Here is an 18714-nt window from a genome sequence, read left to right as displayed (position 1 = left end):
GCTGGCAATCTTCCCTCTGGGACACATCCTGGGGAAAAATTCAGATTTCTCTTATAGTCAGACAGCTGGACCTCATTCACCAGCAATGCCAGGCACCCAGCAGTGTCCATTAGCAAGCTAGTGCTGTCATCAAGCTGCTCAGCCTTCATCTTCAAATCAAGCCTTTTGTCGTCCCAGAATTAGAAGTAATTTTGAAATTAGTTTTAATGGGAGCTAGAGATAGAAATCAAATGTAGGCTGGTAGGCAGGAGACATGCAGAAGGGATGGAGCACATGGTCTCCCGCTGCCTTTTGCTAAGGTTTTACTTTTGATTTTCCAGATAACCCTCACCTTCTGTAACGAGCTGATTTAAATGTGCTTTTTTCCCCCCCTGCTCTCATTCCATATCTCAGCTTTGAATATCACACCATTGTTTTTCTGAACACCTTCCACAGAAATTCCCATTCTTTCATTAATTAAATGCTTGGATCAGACTTTGCCAGGGTACAAATAGCCTGGCCACAGTCAGTGCAATTGCTGCTTAGTAGAGGAGTAGTAGTCTACAGAGCTGCCTTAATCTATCATTGTGCCATAGAAAAACAGGAGATGAAGTAGCTCAGGCCTGTGAGTAGCTGAGCCTGCTGCAGCAATCCCAACAGCTGAGCATTCTGACCTCAAATATCCCTGCTTCCATTTAAGGCAACGCTCTCCCAAGAAAACCTTGCTAAAGAAGAACAGAACCCATCTCCTGCAGTGCTTTAAAGCTCACTCACTGTTCAGCAGGGAGAGTTCAGTAACCATGGGAAATATGCTAAAAGTCAATAGCAGGAGAAAATCTAATATTTGAACAGGTATAACAGAATATTAAGTACAATAGTTGTCCGTCATTTTTATGCATTAGCAAACCATTACCCTCCTCATTAATTTCTGCTCTTTTTCTTCCTGAATGTGCAGATGAAGCACTAGAGCTGTTGGCTGTAGACAAATTAGCAGCAAATTACAAAGGATTACAGAGCTACAAACTGTTTGCTTTCCACAGCCCCATGGAGTAATAACCAGATTGCATTGGCAGCACCGCTGATTTTCCACACAGCTAACAAGCTGCTCAGGGATGAAGGCAGTCAATTAAACTTATCAGGAAAGCAGATCTTCCATTTGCATTCTCAGAAAGCAGGAGGTATCCTCATGCAGTGCCATCTGCAGCACACAGGACACCCAGCTCCTTGCGCTCCTGAAAGTCAGTGGTCCCCAAACTCCTATTACAAAAATCACAGGCTCTAAAACAAACTGCTGCTTCTGTCCAATGGTCTTTCTCCCATTGGTTTCTTTGTCCACGGTCAAACCTCCTCTAGACACATCTGTTTGGAGATTTCCTTTGCTCCATGGCTCAGCAGAGCCTCTGGGTCCCATGGGTTTGTGAGGCACTTGCTCTTAAATGGATGTTCACCCTTAATAAAGCTTCTGCCCCTCTCAGATATTCTCACAGCGAAATGTCAGTCCGATACCCAGCGCCAGCTCTATCCTGAATTCCAGCCATATTCTCAGCACCAGCTCTATGCAGGTGACTGACAGGCACCAGTGCTATTCTCTATGCCAGGCTACAACCCTGTAATGTGCTCCAGCCCTATGCTCAGCTCCAGCCCTATGCTTAGCATCCCCTGCGACTCAGACTGGGCAGGACAGAAGCCTTGGCTCAGCCAGAGGTATTTAATGTCTCTAAGCCAGCAGTGTGCAGACCTTTCCAGGTGCTTTCATCTGTTTGCTCTGCATAGCAGCTGAGCACCACAGAAGTAGAGCACCCCTGCAGGGAAGGGACATCTGCTCTGGAAAGATTGCAAAGAGAAACAAAACAAAACAAATATTCTTGCTCAAGCAAATTTAACAAGCACGTCTTTAAGCACATACTTTCTCAACTACCTTTTAACAAAAGAGCAATATTCATATCTTCTTTATTTTTTTACCAGTGGATCATTTCAAATTAGGAAAAATAAATAAGCAGGACTGTTATCAGGCTTTCCAGCTTCAAGCAATTGGAGAGATGCTTTGTTTTCCCCAATTACACATAAAACAACATCCCATGGTGAGAAGCAGGAGCCTCTGCAGCACCAAACCGCACCAGGAGAGCTCCAGATCCGCACAGCTTGGCACTGCAGGGAAAGTACAGAATAAATCCCACAGAAATCCACCTCCTGTGATTTATCACAGCAAATCGAGAACCATGAATACATAAACCCCCAAATATCCCAACATAACAGCTCTACTGCAGGCTCCCCCCTGCCCTGCTCTTTGGAATATTCCTCCCTGCCACTGCTTGTTAAAATTCTCCTCTTGGAGAGCAGGTTTCAGTGCAGTCCTTGTGAATTTTTAATGTTCTGTGCTACTCAGCTTTTGCTGAATACACGTATTTTCCACAGAGCAGTGCTTCCACATGCCTTGCCCTCACCTCCCAGCACAGCTCTGTCCTCAGGCTGGACACAGGTAATGTTGCACCCTTCCCTTCTTCCTTCTTTACCATTTCCCTTCATTCTGTTACTGCTGAAGAGTCGTCCCCTTCTTTCTCACAGCCCCTTTAGATAATGACAGACCACTCTAAGGTCTCTCTGCAGCCTTCCCTTCTCCATGCTGCATAGCACAGTTCTCAGCCTGTCCCTGTAGGGAAGTGTTCCATCCCTTGGGTCATTTTTGTGCCCCTCCCTCTGGATGCACAACAGGTCCACATCTCTCCTGTGCTGAGCACTCTCCATCTGGATACAGTGCTCCAGGTGAGATCTCACAGTGCAGAGCAGAGGGGCACATCCCCTCCCTTCCCTGCTGGCCTCTCTGCTTTGGATGCAGCCCAGGGTACAATTGGCTTTTGGGATGTGAAGTCACACTGCTGCTTTGTGTCCAGCGGCCACCCACCAGTATCCCCAGGCCCTTTTCAGCAGGGCTGTGCTCCATTCTTAGATTCCCCATCTTGTAATCATAGTGAGGGCTGCTATGCCCCAGGTGCAGAACTTGCACTTGTCATTGCTGAACCCTATGAGGTTCTCCTGAACCCACTGCTCAGCACTGTGATGCTCTAGAGCTTACAAACATGAACATGAACTCCTTTGAGCTTTCTTCTCCTTCCTTGAGGTTTGCAGTGCCAGGGCACACCAATGTGCCCATGCTGCGCTCTGTGGATACACTCTGAACCTTCCTACGTTTCCAAGCTTTCATCAAACCTTCATCTCAAGGCTGGCTCAGTTCACAGAGGGGTGGATGAACTTAGCAGGACTGGTGAGCTGCTCTGCCACCTGACTGTACACACCTGAGTTTTATATACATGTGTCTTTTTCATCTACAAAGAAAAGGACCCAAGGATGATATGGAGTATGGCAAATACAGTACAATCTCTACAAAAACACTGTTGCTGCAGAGGGTCTTGGTACTATACAGATTTGCAAGACCTGAAGCACATAGAGTTATTATTGGCGAAAAGGACTTTGGGTGCTCCCCTGCTTGCTTCATCCCAGCAAGACACCAGTGAGCACATCTGATGATGCTTTGTGATGCTGTTCCCTTCTGGGGAAACCCCAGCAAACCACCTAGCCAGGCTGAGTGGTGGGGGCTTAGGGCTTGGTACCACCCTTCATACGAGACCTCTGTTGGAGGGCTCTAATTTTGCCACAGGAGATAATGTATTTCCACCCTAATTAAAGAGAAGGTCTTCTCCTGGAGTACATTCACATGGTTCTAAAGAAAGAAGCTCACCCAGTCCCAGTTTCCTGCCTGCCAGCCTGTGCACCAACCAGCACTGTACTGGGCTGTGAGGAGCATTTAATCCCCATTCCTCTATAAAACGATCAAAATGCTCAGCAGGTTGGTAACTCAAAGGTTCAGACATCCAACCTCTGTGTATCAGAGTGAAAAATACACGCTGCAGGTTTGAAACTGGAATATTAAAACTGTAGAAGGTAGGAGGTAAAAGGGAAAAAAAAACTTGTTTGTACGAAGCCATGAGGGACCAGTGCTGTTCTGCAGTGATTTATGATACAAGAAAGCTACTCGCTTTCATGTTGCCGTGGTTATTCAGCTGCTTGCTGCATGAATACATTTGCTTGGTTCAGTGACAGGCTCAGAGAAAGCACATGAGAAAGAAGAGATCAGCTCCAGGACCCAGAATTTCTGGTTCATGATCTCTAAAATAAGGCAGATCACTGTGCTCAGCTGATTCCTGCATCAAAGAGCCCCAGCCTGTGGATAAGGGAGGATGCCCCATCCCTGCAGGCATTCAAGGCCAGGCTGGATGTGGCTCTGGGCAGCCTGGTCTGGTGGTTGGTGACCCTGCACAGAGCAGGGGGTTGGAACTGGATGATCATTGTGGTCCTTTTCAACCCAGATCATTCTAGATTTCTATGATGACTCAGCTGGAGTGGGCTGGATCCCCTCACCAGCCTTCAGTCATTGAATCATAGAATCACTCAGGTTGGAAAAGACCTTAAAGATCATTGAGTCCAACCACAGCCCAACCATCCTACCCTAACTAACAACCCTCCACTAAATCGTGTCCCTGAACACTACATCCAAACAGGTTTTAAACACATCCAGGGATGGTGACTCACCTCCCTGGGAAGTCCATTCCACTGCTTAGCAACTCTTTCTGTAAAGAAATTTTTCCTGATATCCCACCTAAATTTACCTTGGCTCAACTTGAGGCCATTTCCCCTCATTCTGTCACCAGTGAGAAGAGACCAGCCCCACTCTCGCTGTAAGCACCTTTCAGGTATTGGAAGAGACCAATAATGTCTCCCCTCAGCCTCCTTTTCCCCAGACTAAACAGCCCCAGTTCCTTCAGTTCTCCAAGCCTTTCCCCAGCCTTGCTGCCCTTCTTTGGACTTGCTGCAGCACCTCCTTGTCCCTTCTGTACTGAGATGCCCAAAACTGAACACAGCACTCGAGGTGAGGCCTCACCAATGCCGAGTACAGGGGCAGGATGACTTCCCTAGTCCTGCTCACCACACCATTCCTGATACAGCACTGCTGGCTCATTCAGTCCTTGCTATGTTGTTTTGCATTTAAAACTTCTCCCACTTCACCTTTCCTCAAGTTAGTTGTTACCAAAGTGTTTAGCCCTCTGGTTTTCAACTTAGAAATTCCTTTTTCAAGACCTGTGCTCTGCTGTTCTCCAGTTACTGATTTAGAAGATGCAGGGAACAAACCTGGCTCCTCCCTCTGCACACCATCAATATTTCATCTTGGTTTCAGTCTTGTGCAAGTGAGCACTTCCCATTACAGCATGCACCTTCCCCCTACTGCTTAGCAGGTACCAAGCATGTTAATTAAAGCTGCTATCACTCCAGCTGCAAAAGTATAAGAAAGACCCTTTTGCAAGGTGCTAGATTTGCACTGAACAAAGAGCCCAGCACAGCCACATCTCCAGGTCCTGATCCCCATCTCTGTGAACAAAGCACAGAATGCCATCAGCTGTTCATCCCTAACAGCTGTCCAGTGTGCAACAAAAAAGGGCCCGTGAGGGTGAATACTCTGATTTTGGTTAGTCTCAGGCTGTTTGCTGATATAAATTCAGCCTGAAAAGGATGGAAAATCAGCCTTGCTTAATGGAGTGTGACATGCTTGAGAGGCAGCAAAGCAGCCAGCTGGAAAGGAAACATCTTGTGATGAGCAGAAAACCCTTTAGAAAGGAAAATACTTATTTTCAGAGCACATCTGCTGGCTGACCAGGTGCCAAGCTGCGGCTGTGTGACGAAGGGCATGATTTCCCTCCCCACTGCGTGCCACTAAGATAGTTATTCCTCCCTCTGTGGTCTATATTATCTGGGAAAAAGAGAGTGAGAGAGATAATGGAAAGAAAGAGATCCCATGATTTATAGCTGCTCCTGGCTGACTGCCCAAACGTAGGCAGCCAGAACATATTTTCCACAATTGTCTGGCAAAAAAATTGCTAGGGAATTATATGGATTCTTTGCAGCAGTTCTGGTTTCAATTTTTGCCTTATTTAATTTTAACAGCTTTAATGAACCACCTTCAGTAAAGGCAGCGGGTTGCAGCAGAACATAATTAGAGGCGAAGGCAGAGCCCCTGCTCTGCGTGGCAATGGGGTGGGCAGGGGGAGGGCAGCACAGTGATTTCTCTTTACCCAGGGCTTGAGCTGAAAGGTAGAGCAAAGCACCACTGCCAGGAGAAGGAAGAAGCACTCCATCTGCACAGCACTCCCAAGGGAAATCCACTGCTCACTAAGGTTGTTCAGACCAACATCAAGCAGCGAAACTGGATGCCACAAGGATTTAATAAAGAACTCTAAAAAATGACTAACCTGAGCTGTGAAGCATGAGAAGGCAGTAAGCTCTGTGGCTCTCCTGCATGCTAGATAAGCACCTTGCTTGGCCCTGGAACATGTCCAGAGAAAAGCAACTAAGAAATGAGGAGTCTGAGCACAGTCCTGTGACAGCAGCTGAAGGAATGGGGCGGGTCAGTGTGGAGGAGCTCAGGGAAGAGCTCATCTCATGGCTCTGCAACCCCTGACAGGAGGTTGTGGAGAGGAGGGGGTCAGCATCAAGTTTCTCAAGGAGGGTGTCAGGTTGGATATTAGGAACAACTGCCCGGGGGGAGGAGAGGGGGAGGGGGAAATCCCCATTCCTGGAGGTGTCCCAGAGCTGTGGGGATGTGGCACTGAGGGACAGCAGCAGTGGGCGTGAGATGTGGCACTAAGTATCATGGTTTAGTGGGCAACAATGGTGGTAGGTGCACAGTTGGACAAAATGATATCCTGTCTATTGCTGCCATTTCCAAGCAGAGGAGACTCCTGCAGCAGGGCAGGAGCTCATATCACCAACCCAATGGGGAGAGACAGTTCACAAATACAGACCTATATCTGCAAGGGAATGCATGAATATAGCAAACATTAGGACAGCTACAGCTGCAGGTCTCCAGGGAGCATCCGGAGATGTCCATGATCCACAGAAACCAGAGCAAAACCCACCACTTTTGAGCCACTGATGACGAAGCTCATGTTTTTTTGGCCAGAGATCTGAGATCTCAAGGCGCTCTGTAAATGTCTCACAGTGCCCTTTGCTGGTTGTCATTATGCCGTGTAGACACATTCGCTGTGCAGTATCCAATTAAATTTCTCAACTTTGGCTCCAGGAAAAAAAAAAAAAAAAAAAATCTTTTGAAAGTCCCCCTGACTAACTGAGCAGCTTTTCAAAGTCTCCTTGGGAAACCATGATCCCTTATCCCCACCCTTCACAACCTGTAACACAGCCATTAAATCGCAGAACTGTTTGCTTCTTTTCAGCCTGAGGTATATAATGAGGGTAACAGAAGAAAGCCCACATCTCCCAACACAGGGAGAGAAGAAAATAAAGACCATTATCACTGGGTTTCAAACTTTAATTGGCATGCTTGAAAGCAGACTGGATCAACTAGACCAAAATAGGCCAGGCAAGAAGCAGTAACCCCTGCTCTATGTCCTCAAATGTCTTTGACCCAAGTGCTGCTGCTTGTCTCTCTCCGTGTGTTAAAGGTATTGAAAGAGGCTAGGTTGATGGTTGGGCACTGATAGATTGCTCCCAACCCAAAAGCCAGGCCAGACCCCTCTGTCCCCATTTTACAGGTGTGCTTAGGATGTGTCTGGGGAACTGGGCTTCATTCATGAGGTTTGTTCCTTAAAAGATGTGCTCAGTGGGTAAAATTTCAGGAGAAGCCACTACCAAATTCTCTTAGCAATTCCCCATTAGGCCTGCCTGGGAATTAGCAGCAAGTATCCACTGCTCTCAGCTGATTCATAACTTGAGTAATGAGGATGGGCATTCTGCATGGCACCAATTAGGCACTCAGGCTATGAGGTATTAACTGAAGTGTCAACAAGACAGCTGCCTGGAAGGCCAGGAGATCTGCTTAAATAGAGCAACACTTGCTTCACAAGCTTTCATGGTACTTTCTGTTTTCATCTTGGCAGGGATAAGCTTTAGGAGCAGGTCAGGAGTAACAGTTTTAGGAAGGGATGGGCTGTAAAACTTTGCTCTGCAGAAATAGGCAGGAAATGAACAGTTCAGTTGTGGAAATTAATCCCATATGCTGACCGTACCAGTGGCTTGAGCTTATGGGAGAGTTTCTGGGCTGCATCCAACCTTGCACCAAACAAACCACAAATGGGCCCTGGTAAAAGCTGGACTGCTGCGTGTCAGCCCACAGAGCAGGGAGATATAGCGCTTAATATAGCCTGTAGTCCTGACCCTAAGCACCCATTGTAACATCTGTCCTTTTGGCAGAATGAAGGTGGTCCGGCTCAGTAAGTATAAAAAAAATTTGTTCTATCGTACATCTGATAATGATGAGAGAGACAAGTCATAAAATTATCTCAGCTCTTTACTGCTGCAACACAGTGGGCACTAAATATCCTCATACCTGTGCTGAAAGAATAAAGCATCCCTGGAAGGGCTTGGTGGCACAAACGTTGAGAAGGTACCATCACCAGGCTGGTCAATGTCAGAAATTTAACCCTGATTCAGTGCACCAATTTCAAGGGTTCAGAGGGTAGGTGCAGGACACATCTAACAACAGCTTGTAGGGAAGGCCAGAAAAAATCTTTCAATATTTTTGCATTAGCTCAAAATTCATCTGGTTGATGGGTTTGTTTATCACTTAGGGAACAGTGTGTCCTGATTTAAACAGATGTCATCTCTTCAGTGCCACGTGTGGTGAACTCAGCAAGGACTTGGAAGGATAACTAAATGTACAACAGAGAGAGCAAGGAAACATATTTTATACAGAAGTCTGAATAACTGCATCATCACTGCATTTTTCCACTTAAATGTGGGTGGCTGCTAATACTGTTTTTTATTATGCAAGAATTATACATATTCTTACTTAGAACTAATGAATTAATTTGGATGCACCAGCGAGATATGAATACTTCAACGCTCCCTGGGTGTGAGGAGCAGTAGCCAAGGAGCAGGCAATTATCCTGACCTGGAAGCTAAGTGGTTTTTGATGAGTAACTCATTAGGAGGAGGGACCACAATGCTCTGAGAGCTCATAGTAAGAGCACAGATGGGAAAACAGGCACAGAGTTGTGGCTGTGGAAGGAAGAGCTGTGTGCAATCGGAGGGTTAGGTAGTTATCTATCCTGATATGTAATATGGGGCGTTGCAGTTCTAGCCTGGCATCTTCTTAAGATGTGATCAAAGCAACCAAAGTCAAAGCCATGAGGTCTTCAGTGCTGTATTACTGAGATCCCAGTTGGTCACCACCATTCCAGTTCTGCATAAATGCATTCTCCAAAAGGGTCCTAAGTTCATGGGGAGGATGGGGAGATAAGTACTCCAAGTCCTTTAATAACTACGAGGAAAATTACCATGCCAAATTACAACTAAATTGCCTTCTAAAAATGTTTCAATAAATTAAGAAGGTAATTAATAATTGATGCCTGCTATTTTTTAACTCCAAACAACTCCAGAAAACAATTTTGCCCAGAAGTTAGATGCCATAAAAAGAGATAGGTCCATGCAGGGTGAGCAAGCCTCTTAAGGTTCCAGAATAAAGAAAGGACTATGGTACAACTGCACCTGCTGCAGGGCATCAAGCAAACAGCATGGGGTACTCGGCACATGTCATGACATGGCAGGGGAAATGCAGTGCAGCTCTGGGACCTTCGTCCCATTCTCCTAACATAGAATCCCTCCTCTAAGGTTACATGATGACATATATCTCTCTGTTCTATGGATCAAGGGGACAGCGCTGGTGTGGGGCATTACTGGCACATTAGGAAGCCATCATCAGAGCAGCTGTTGTTAGTTACAGGTGAGAGGAGGAGCTCTGAGAGGAGCCAGCACCATCCCACTGCCGGCTGACAGGGCTCCATGGTCACTCCGGTGTCCAAAGCTGTTTATGTTCCCTGCTTGTGAGCAGCAGACACCATTTATAGCACAAATTCACCACATTGGGATACGCTTTATAAGTCAAAGTATTAAAGGCATAAATCTCCTTTAAGGAGCTCATAAGTGCCTCTAGCAGATAGCTGTGGGCAACTATTTAAAGAATGGCCCTCCTGGGATGGGAATGGGCACCACTCAGAAGCTCTTAATCAAGGAGCCCTTCCTATCCACCTGCTGCTGCTCTGCTCCAAATCTTACTTTACAGCTCTGTTACATCCTCAGCAAGCTCTGACCCAACTGAAGGTTGGGTCAACAGAAGTCTGACATCTTCCTCAACGTGCAACCAATGAACCTTTTAAAATTTTAGTCAGATTTCTTTGTATTTCATCTCTAAGAACAGCTGGAGATGTTCAAGGGAGCACACACTGAATGGCTTTGTTCCCATCCATGTCTTCAAACACACATGTGAGTACACAGTGGATTGCTTCTTATCACATCTACAACCAAGAGCAGCAGGGCAGAGGTATCAACCTTACCTGTCACTACAGTGAATTAATGGGGTGATACAGCTGCGTCCTTAGAATGCCATCCATCGTCATTTTCAGCCACACATGCTGCCCTTAGCAGGGTCAGTGTCTAAGCCATTTTCCAAGACTGTGGTTACAGATAATTATAAAGATAATAGATACAAAACAGGGAAAGATGCCCTTTAGAAAATGACTTGATGATTCATGGTGTCAGCTTTACCAAATTACATGCAGAATATCCTCTGAACAGAAATGATTGCACACTCTGGGGAAAAGGTGCTTCCCAAAACTCCTGGGGGCAGGATTTATTTGCTAAAGGTGACACAGCCTGGTGTTATTTGCAGCAAAGTGCCCCATCAGCTCTCTGGGCAGCTTCTCACATTACAGCAGCTAATGGCAGCATCTTGCATTGATAGCATGGTGCTATCAATATGCCCAGCCAAGGGAGCCCCTGTTGCAGGGACTGGAGATTTTGAGATAGGAGTTCTGTTTCCATTAAGCAACATTTTTATAACTGATCGTTCAAAATTAGGCTGTTCTGTCAAAATCAAAGCATCTTAATCTGAGTGAATGCTGGGCTATAGTGGTCTTTTATCTGGTCTTAGTGGTCTTTTATCTGATGTGTGTGCCCAGTCTATCCAGAACCAGGCTACAGATATTCACAGTGCATGTTCATTTTGCAAAGCTGTTCCAAGATGACAAAGAACTGGACCTTCATTTACCACTTGACTGAGGTTAACAAAACTATGTGTGTTATTTTGAAACTTTAAAAATTGTCCTAGATTTGGTAGGAATTGCTGCGCAGACTTGCACACGAGTATCGCATCTGCTCAAAGAATACCTCAGCCAAAGAAATGACAAAACCTGTTCCAGTGCTTAAACACCACCAGTGTCAGTCCCAGTAAGATGGACGGCATTTAAACATTTACCATCTGGGAAAAAGAACAGCACTATTGACAAGGGTTCAGTGACTAAAGGGTAAATCATGACTTACCGTTTTTGTCAGCTCTTCTAAAAATCTGGAATTGAAGGAGAGAAAGAAAGACGCATTACTCAGCAGTTTGGTTGTACCCCAAAAACATCCATCTATTTCCCCTACCCAGTCCCAAGCCCTGCCCCAGTGCAAACGGCAAACACCCCCGGGAAGCATCAGTGTTTTGGCTTTGGATGTAACCAATGGGTCTGGTGATAGAAAGAATCTCCTAGCACATTGCAATTAATAGCAGAACCCTTGTGCAAGAGCTGGAATCTTACAGGCTGCTGCCAGGAACGGTTCTTAGCACAGGTTTGGCCATAAATTACTGAAAAATTAAGATGGTCATAAACTGGACAGAAAAAATGACAGCATTATCATAATCTCTTCACATCTGACCCTATTAATGTGAGCCAAGCAGAGATTTGATGGTTCAAAGGCATTTCCCTGCAGAGGGAATAAACACAACAGCAGATCTGCAGCCAAAAAAAGGCAATCTCTTCTTTTCTGGGTCATAAAATCATTACAGGAAAAAAAAAAAAAAAGTCAGAGAAGAAACTGCTGCGCACAAGAAACGCAAGACAGAAATTGCATTGCAGAATATGCTATTTAATGCATACAGTTTAATTAAGCTACATTAATCATTCTTCTGCTGGAAGTGCTTCCTAGGCTGCACAGGACTAAGTCGAAGCTGCACTTTCTGGCACACTTGGGCCACACTTTGGGCTTCAGCCAAATGGCACAAACAGCCACATCCCAACCTTCAGGAGCCAAAGAAACTCTACAAGGTTTAGAACTTGCCACCACACTTCTTAGGCTGATCATCTCTGAGAACAACCAGAAGTGTGGAGGGAAATCCTACATGTCTGCAGGCTCGTGGACTTCATGGAGGATATGGGTTTCAAAGGAGCAGATATTGTTTTCAATGGGATTGAAGAACAGTGGGACCTCAGGCAGCACCAGGGTTTCTGCACATATCACTCAGCCATGAGCACCATGCTCATAGAAATATCTGTATTCCTGACTTGGACACCCCATATCCTTGCTTTATTTTTCAGGACCAAGCTGCTTAGCATTTCTGTCACTGAGAAAGTTCTTAATTGGTCCACCAAAATTTTGCCTAGGAAAACGGTAAAACAGGACACCAGAAGAGAAAGCTACTCAAGATACAGCCACCTGTTAGCAAGGGCAGACGACACCATGGCATGAATGAGCATCAGGAGGCTTATGGAAAAGTGATTTGCTCCTGAACATCTCCAGGGATGGGGACTCTCTCACCTTCCTGGGCAGCTGTGCCACAGTTTGACCACTCTTTTAGAGAAGAAGTTTTTTCTAGTATCCAAATTGAACCTCCTCTGCTTAAACTCGTGGCCATTACCTCTCATCCTATCTTGTTTCATTTGCCAGGTGGTTAGATGCACATCATCGCTAAAATATCTTAAGCCAGCAACATATTTCAAAAGTTCCAATGGCTTTCTCTAAAATGTACTTTTTTTGTGGTGCTCTCAAATAGCTGCTTCAATTATTCAACAGAAGAAAGCAATTCAAAACGGTGGTGGTAACAGTAAACTTTAAGTCAAATTGATGGTTTCAAATTTAAACATTCAGCTCAGATTTCTCAGAGCTCTTGGATGAGAAAGAGCTGCATTGGAGGCTACTTGAGGGAGCTTTTCCTGGCAATTTCATTAAATTGACTCAATCATTCCCCTAACAAGCCTAGGAATTACTGCAGGGTTTGTAGAGTTTATTATTCTTTCAGCAGGTTAGCATGATGTTGATTTAAAATAGCGTGCAGCTGAGCCAGAACTCTGTGTTCCTGCTGACTTTAGTGCAGAATTGAGGACAACCAAGATCCATCCTCCTGGGTGAGGAGAGCCTGCAGATGAGAGACCGCCGTCCAGGGAGACAAAATCTGGATGAATCTGCTAATGGTATTCCCTCATCCCTGTGCTGTTCCTCTTCCTTTGTCCTCATCTGGAGCTGAGACAAGGCTTTATGAACTTCCATAAGGAAATTCCTCTCCAACAAACTCTGTTATTCTGTCTGGTGCTGATGTCAGAAAATAATGACTAAAAGTGTTACTGCTTTGGACTACATCATTACAGACCATCCTGCAATGGTCTTTCCCCCGACAGGTCGAAGGCCTGGCTGGGTGTTTAAGTAAGAAATACACTGTTGGTGTGGAAGCACCGTTTGCACCTACCAAGCTGCAGAGCTGCGGGGCTCGCAGCACATCCTCCTAGAGAGGAGCATCTGACACCGTGCCCTCACCTTTCACTTCTCCTCTTACCTGCTCTGCTTTTTACTGCCTAGCACTCAGAATTCAAGGCTGAAACAGAGGGGTAAGGGTTGCAGCTGACGCTGTTCTATTTACAGTGCTGGTAGTTCCATGAGCACCAGCCTTGGGTGCAGCTCTATCAAGGATGGAACAAGGATGGCAGAGATAAGTTAGTCCTCAGCAAAAGACAGAGCAGGTCAAACTAAAAGCTTAATCTGACATGAAGGTAAGGGCACTGGTTTCCTCAGTTGTTTTTCTTTTTAAGACCAAAGGAGTGGGCCATGAAGCACGTGGCCAAGCAGCTTCACCCCAAAAGGAGTCAACAGGGCAGCATGGCTGCTGGTCCTCAGCACTTCCACTCAATGTATTTCCCACTTGTGTGATAAGAGGTGGTACTCACAGTGAGAGGATGAGTAAGAACAGCCTGTAACTAAGAACTGAAGTATTCCCAGAAAGAGTAACACTTGTCTAGACGCTTCCCACATCTGGGGAGCCAATAATCCCAGGTCTGTATTGCATGTATACACAGTCACACACAGCAAATACCACCTGATATAGTTTTTTCCAACACTCTGCTCCTATTTTTCCTTTTATAAGTCTTCACAGAATAAGTCTTATGATACCTGTGGATTTGCTCTGAACTGGAAACGTCACTGTGACCACAGGTAGGTTGTAGGACCACCATGCCAATTTCAGCTTCCTTGCAAAAGGGATTTCGTCCTCCTGTCTGCATTCAGAAACTGCCCACAAAGGGCATCTCAAGCAGCCCAGGACAAAGATGGAGCCCACAATCTGACCTCCTTCTATGACCAGGTGACCTGTCTGGTGGATGAGGGAAAGGCTGTGGATATAGTTTGCATGGATTCAGTGAAGCCTTTGATTCTGTCTTCCATAGTTTTCTTCTTGCAGAAACTGCAGTCTGTGGCTTGGACAGGTAGAGTCTTCACTGGGTAAAAGACTGCCTGGATGGCCAGGACCAGAGAGTAGTGTTGAACAGAGTTATATCCAGCTAGCAAACAGTTGCTGGGGTCAGCGCTGGGGTCAGCCCTGCTTAATATCTAGTGATGATTTGGATGAGGGAATTGAGAATATCTTCAGTAAATTTGCAGTTGACACCAAGATGAGGGGAAGTGTTGGTCTGTATGGGTGTAGGAAGGCCCTGGGATCTGGATAAGCTGTATCAATGGGCTAAGGCCAACTGTATGAGCTTTAACAAGGCCAAGTGCCAGGTACTGCACTTCAGTCAGAACAACCCCGTGCATCACTACAGGGTTGAGACAGCTGAAATGCTGCCCATGCAGGTGATGGCGTCACCATCCCTGGAGGTGTTAAAGACACATGGAGATGTGGCACTGAGGGACGTGGTTAGTGGGTATGGTGGGGGTGGCTAGGAGGGATCTGGGGATCTGAGAGGTCTTTTCCAACCTTAATGATTCTGTAATTCTATATAAACATATATAAACAGATATATAAAACCTTGTCTCAGAAGCTATGTATAGACTTCATTCATCTCCAGCAGTCTGTATGCTGTCAGTCTGAGTTTGGGGCTCCTGATCACAGGGCAGCAGTGTGCAATCTCATCGTGGGATGCAAGCACCGAGATGAAACCCTGGATATTGTGACACCGTGTGAGCTCACCACTGAGCACCACTCCTGCTCCATTTGCCACTAGCACTCAGGAGCATCTCTCACTCCTGATTTCACTGCTGAAAGCTTCAAGAAATGCTGACAACTTAAATGTCTTCCTCATTAGACTGTTACCAGGTTTTCGCCATTTGACAGCTTTAGCACAGTTTGAGCCAAACTATTAAACATTATTCAACTTTTACCTAGAAGGACACAAGAAAAATAAAGGAAAATACTGGAGACATCCCTAAGCTGGGATTTATCCCTGAAGCAACAGCAGCCAGGCTGATGGCAGAAGACATCTGCTCCCCTTGGACCTCCTTTCTCAGCACTTGGTTTCACTCCACAACATCCTGATTTTGTTTCTTGGACGCAAAGGGAGCAGGAAAGTTCTCACTGACCCATCACTGCCCTCATGGCCCAGAAGAGTCAGAACTAACTCTTTGATGTTGAGTCTAAAGAAATCCAGAACAGATGAGGAAGAAGTGACCAGCATGTTATTAGCATCAGAACCACCTTGAGCAATTCATAACCAAACCAAGCTTAATCCTCATCTCAACTCATGAGGATGTTATTTAAACACAGAATCTGCCAGGGCTCTTCCTCCATCCCCTGAGGAGCCCAAACTGTTTCTCCCACATGCACACACAGCATGGAAGCTGCATGAGCTAATTGGAAAGACCTGAGGATTACAGTGGAATCTTTGTTACCTTTGGCTACCTTGTGAAAATTAACCCAAATGCATATTTTCCCAGTTGTTAAAGCTTGCTTTCACAATGCCCTTGAAGAGCCAGTTATGGTAAAGCCACAACTTAAACTGAAGTTTCTATTATAGCTGGAGAAAAGGGAGAAGCATGTTCTAAAGGAGGAGAACAGAAAAAAACAAAACACCACAAGCCCTCAAACTTTACACTTACAGAACCCACTTCTCTTTCCAGCAGGTAAGAAACGGCTCCAGTTCCACTGTGACGGGGAAATGGGCTGAGGAGCTGCACTGCTCTAGGTCCCAATGGCAGAACCATTCAAAAGCAAAGGGCTCATTTTCTCAGCTCAAAGTAGAATAAAAAATCCACTTAAAGACAGTGAAGTTGAACAGATAAGGTACCGTTTTTGGTTTCTATTTTGGGAGCACAACCCTAACTCAAGAATCTGTAGGTATCTAATTAACATTGCTCCCCCCATTACACTTATGCTTCCAAGCCCACACTGCTGTAAGATTTCAGCAGGGCAGAAAAAAAAAAAAATAAAATAAAATAAGAGAAAAAATTGACACAGAAAATCATAGGGGTATTTCATTTCTCATTTTAAGTTTCTCCAGGCATGACCATCCATCAGCATTCTGCTCTCACCTCGGCTTTTGGCTGCCCAATAGACACAGCTGAGTTGGTTCATCCAGGGAACTGGAATGCCTAGCAGCCTATGGTGTTCACATATAGGATGAGTTTCAGACTCACCAACCCATGCCAGCACTTACAAATGGCCAGGAAAACACAAGGGCTTGCCTGGCAGAGCTCTGGCTGCCTGATGCTGAAGGGGCTAAGAGAGCACGAAGTTATCCTTCACTACTGCCACTGCCTCTGGACCTTATTTATGCATTCACTACATTTTATTTTTAAAGCAGAGCTGAGGATGCATGTGTTTAATTGCTAGATGCTGCAGCCAGAAAAGCTGTGTAATTACACCATTTGCATGCCAGTTATTTCATTCTATTCTCCTAATGTATTTAAGCACAAGTAACCTCACCAGCCCACTAATCAGGAAGCCTATAAATACTGAGTGGAGGTACAAGGCACACCCTTGTGAGTTCACCCAGACCCTGGTAGGGGAACCCTGGGGATGATGCACCCACAGGCAGACAGTACCATGCTGCAGCCTCGTCAGGTACTGAGGTGCAGGAGCCAGGGTGCGCTGCAAAACCTAGGGAGTCCAGGGGACCTTCCTGCAAGTAATTTGTGTTACTTCGGAGTCTTACATCCCCAAGTTAAGGACTAAGGATACACTCCCATACCCAGGTGTTGGGGCAGGACTTGGGAAAGGGGGTGCAGGACCCAGGAGGTACTCCCTTGCTCGGACAGTCTAGAGGATGCAGGAGCCCAGCCAGACTGGGGGATGAGCAGAACGGGCATACATGCTGCATGTGCACCCCCAGCGAACCCATGGGGTGCAGGACCCAGGGAATAATTCCAATCCTAAATTGCTCCCAGAGTTCAGGACCCCATATCCAGCCAGAACAGGGGTGCAGAGCCCAGGCAAGGGGACGTGGGGTCTGGGCTGCAACCCTATGCTTAACGGGTCCGGGAGATGGAGAACCAAGCCGCACCCTATTCCTACCTGCTTCGGGGTAGGAGCCGGACTGCACTTATCCGCTGCCAGCCACGGATGCAGGACTCATGCAAGGAGATGCAGGACTCATGCAATGAGATGCAGAACCGAGAAATAACCCCAATACCAAGCCGGTCGGGGGGTGCGTGATGCAGGAGGGCTGCAGGAATCCCCGTGCACTCCCGTGGGCTTGCAGGACCCGCGCTAAGGGAATGCCTGACCCCAACTGAGGGACCTCGGGACCACTCACATCGAGGATGACGGAGGTGCCCTTCCTCTGCGCGGAGGCTCCCGAGCTGAGCAGCTCCCTGTCGGCGACGCCCTTGTCGCTCATCCTGGCCCCGACCCAGCGCAGCAGCCCGTCCAGCCCGCGCAGCGCCGGCGCCGGCTTCCGCAGCAGCCTGTGCACACCGGCCCGGCAATACCGCGCCGCCTGCTCGCACATCGCTCCGCCCGGCCTCGTGCCGGAGCCCGGACTCCCCCCTCCTCCTCCTCCTTCTCGTCCTCCTCCTCCGCATCGCGGCCAGGGGCGGGTTCCTGCCTCCTCGCTCTGCCCTGCCCGCAGATTTTGGGGTGGGGGTCCCAGCACACCCCTCAACTCCCTCCCAGAGCAGCTCTTCAGAATTCTTGCTAGGAAACCAAGAATTGGTTCTGATCCCACGGCCCAGAATGCCAGGGATGTCATCTGGGGCAACGCAGCATCTGTGGCTGCAGAGCTAAGCGTGATGCTCAGCCGAAGATTCCTAATCCCATATCGTTCTGTTTCACAAAGATGTTCACTGCTGGTACACTTGTGTTCATTTATCTTCCTGTGGATATGTCCTGCAAAACTAAGATTGTAGAATCATAGAATAAGAGTCATTAATGTTGGAGAAGACCTCTCAGATCCCCAAGTTCAACCCCAGCCCACCCCCACCATGACCATTGCCTGCATCCCTCAGTGCCACATCCCCATGGCTCTGGGACACCTCCAGGGATGGTGACTCCCCCACGCCCTAGGCAGCTGTGCCACTGCCTCGCTGCTCTTTGGGAGAAGAAATTGTTTCTCATATTCAACCTGAACCTACTCTGGCAGAACTTAAGGCCACCACCTTTCATCCTATAACTGTTACCTGGGAGCAGAGGCTGAACTCCACCCCACGACAACC

At 46.7% G+C, this 18714-nt stretch overlaps 1 protein-coding gene across 4 annotated transcripts in view; it reads right to left on the bottom strand.

Moving 5' to 3' along the window:
* The window catches only part of NECAB2 (N-terminal EF-hand calcium binding protein 2), a 47467-nt gene extending 29375 nt beyond the window's left edge, over positions 1-18092 (bottom strand). For 2 of the 4 annotated variants that reach the window (XM_015873890.3, XM_085551626.1), the window contains exons 1-2: positions 17817-18092; positions 11362-11386 (exon numbers count right to left, since the gene is read on the bottom strand). In XM_015873890.3, coding sequence (XP_015729376.1) covers positions 11362-11386; positions 17817-18011 — 220 coding nt within the window. In that variant the 5' untranslated portion in view covers positions 18012-18092. Of the gene's footprint in view, positions 1-11361; positions 11387-17575 lie in introns of all 4 variants that reach the window. The other 2 variants (XM_085551625.1, XM_085551623.1) reach the window with 2 other exon arrangements.
* Between the last annotated feature and the right edge of the window lie 622 nt (positions 18093-18714).

This window comes from Coturnix japonica, chromosome 6 (assembly GCF_054131305.1).
Source record: "Coturnix japonica strain WE chromosome 6, WE-NBRP24, whole genome shotgun sequence".
In the NCBI taxonomy this organism is placed as follows: Eukaryota; Metazoa; Chordata; class Aves; order Galliformes; family Phasianidae; genus Coturnix; species Coturnix japonica.
Note: the sequence above shows the minus strand (reverse complement) of the source record. Positions and strands in the feature narration are given on the sequence as shown.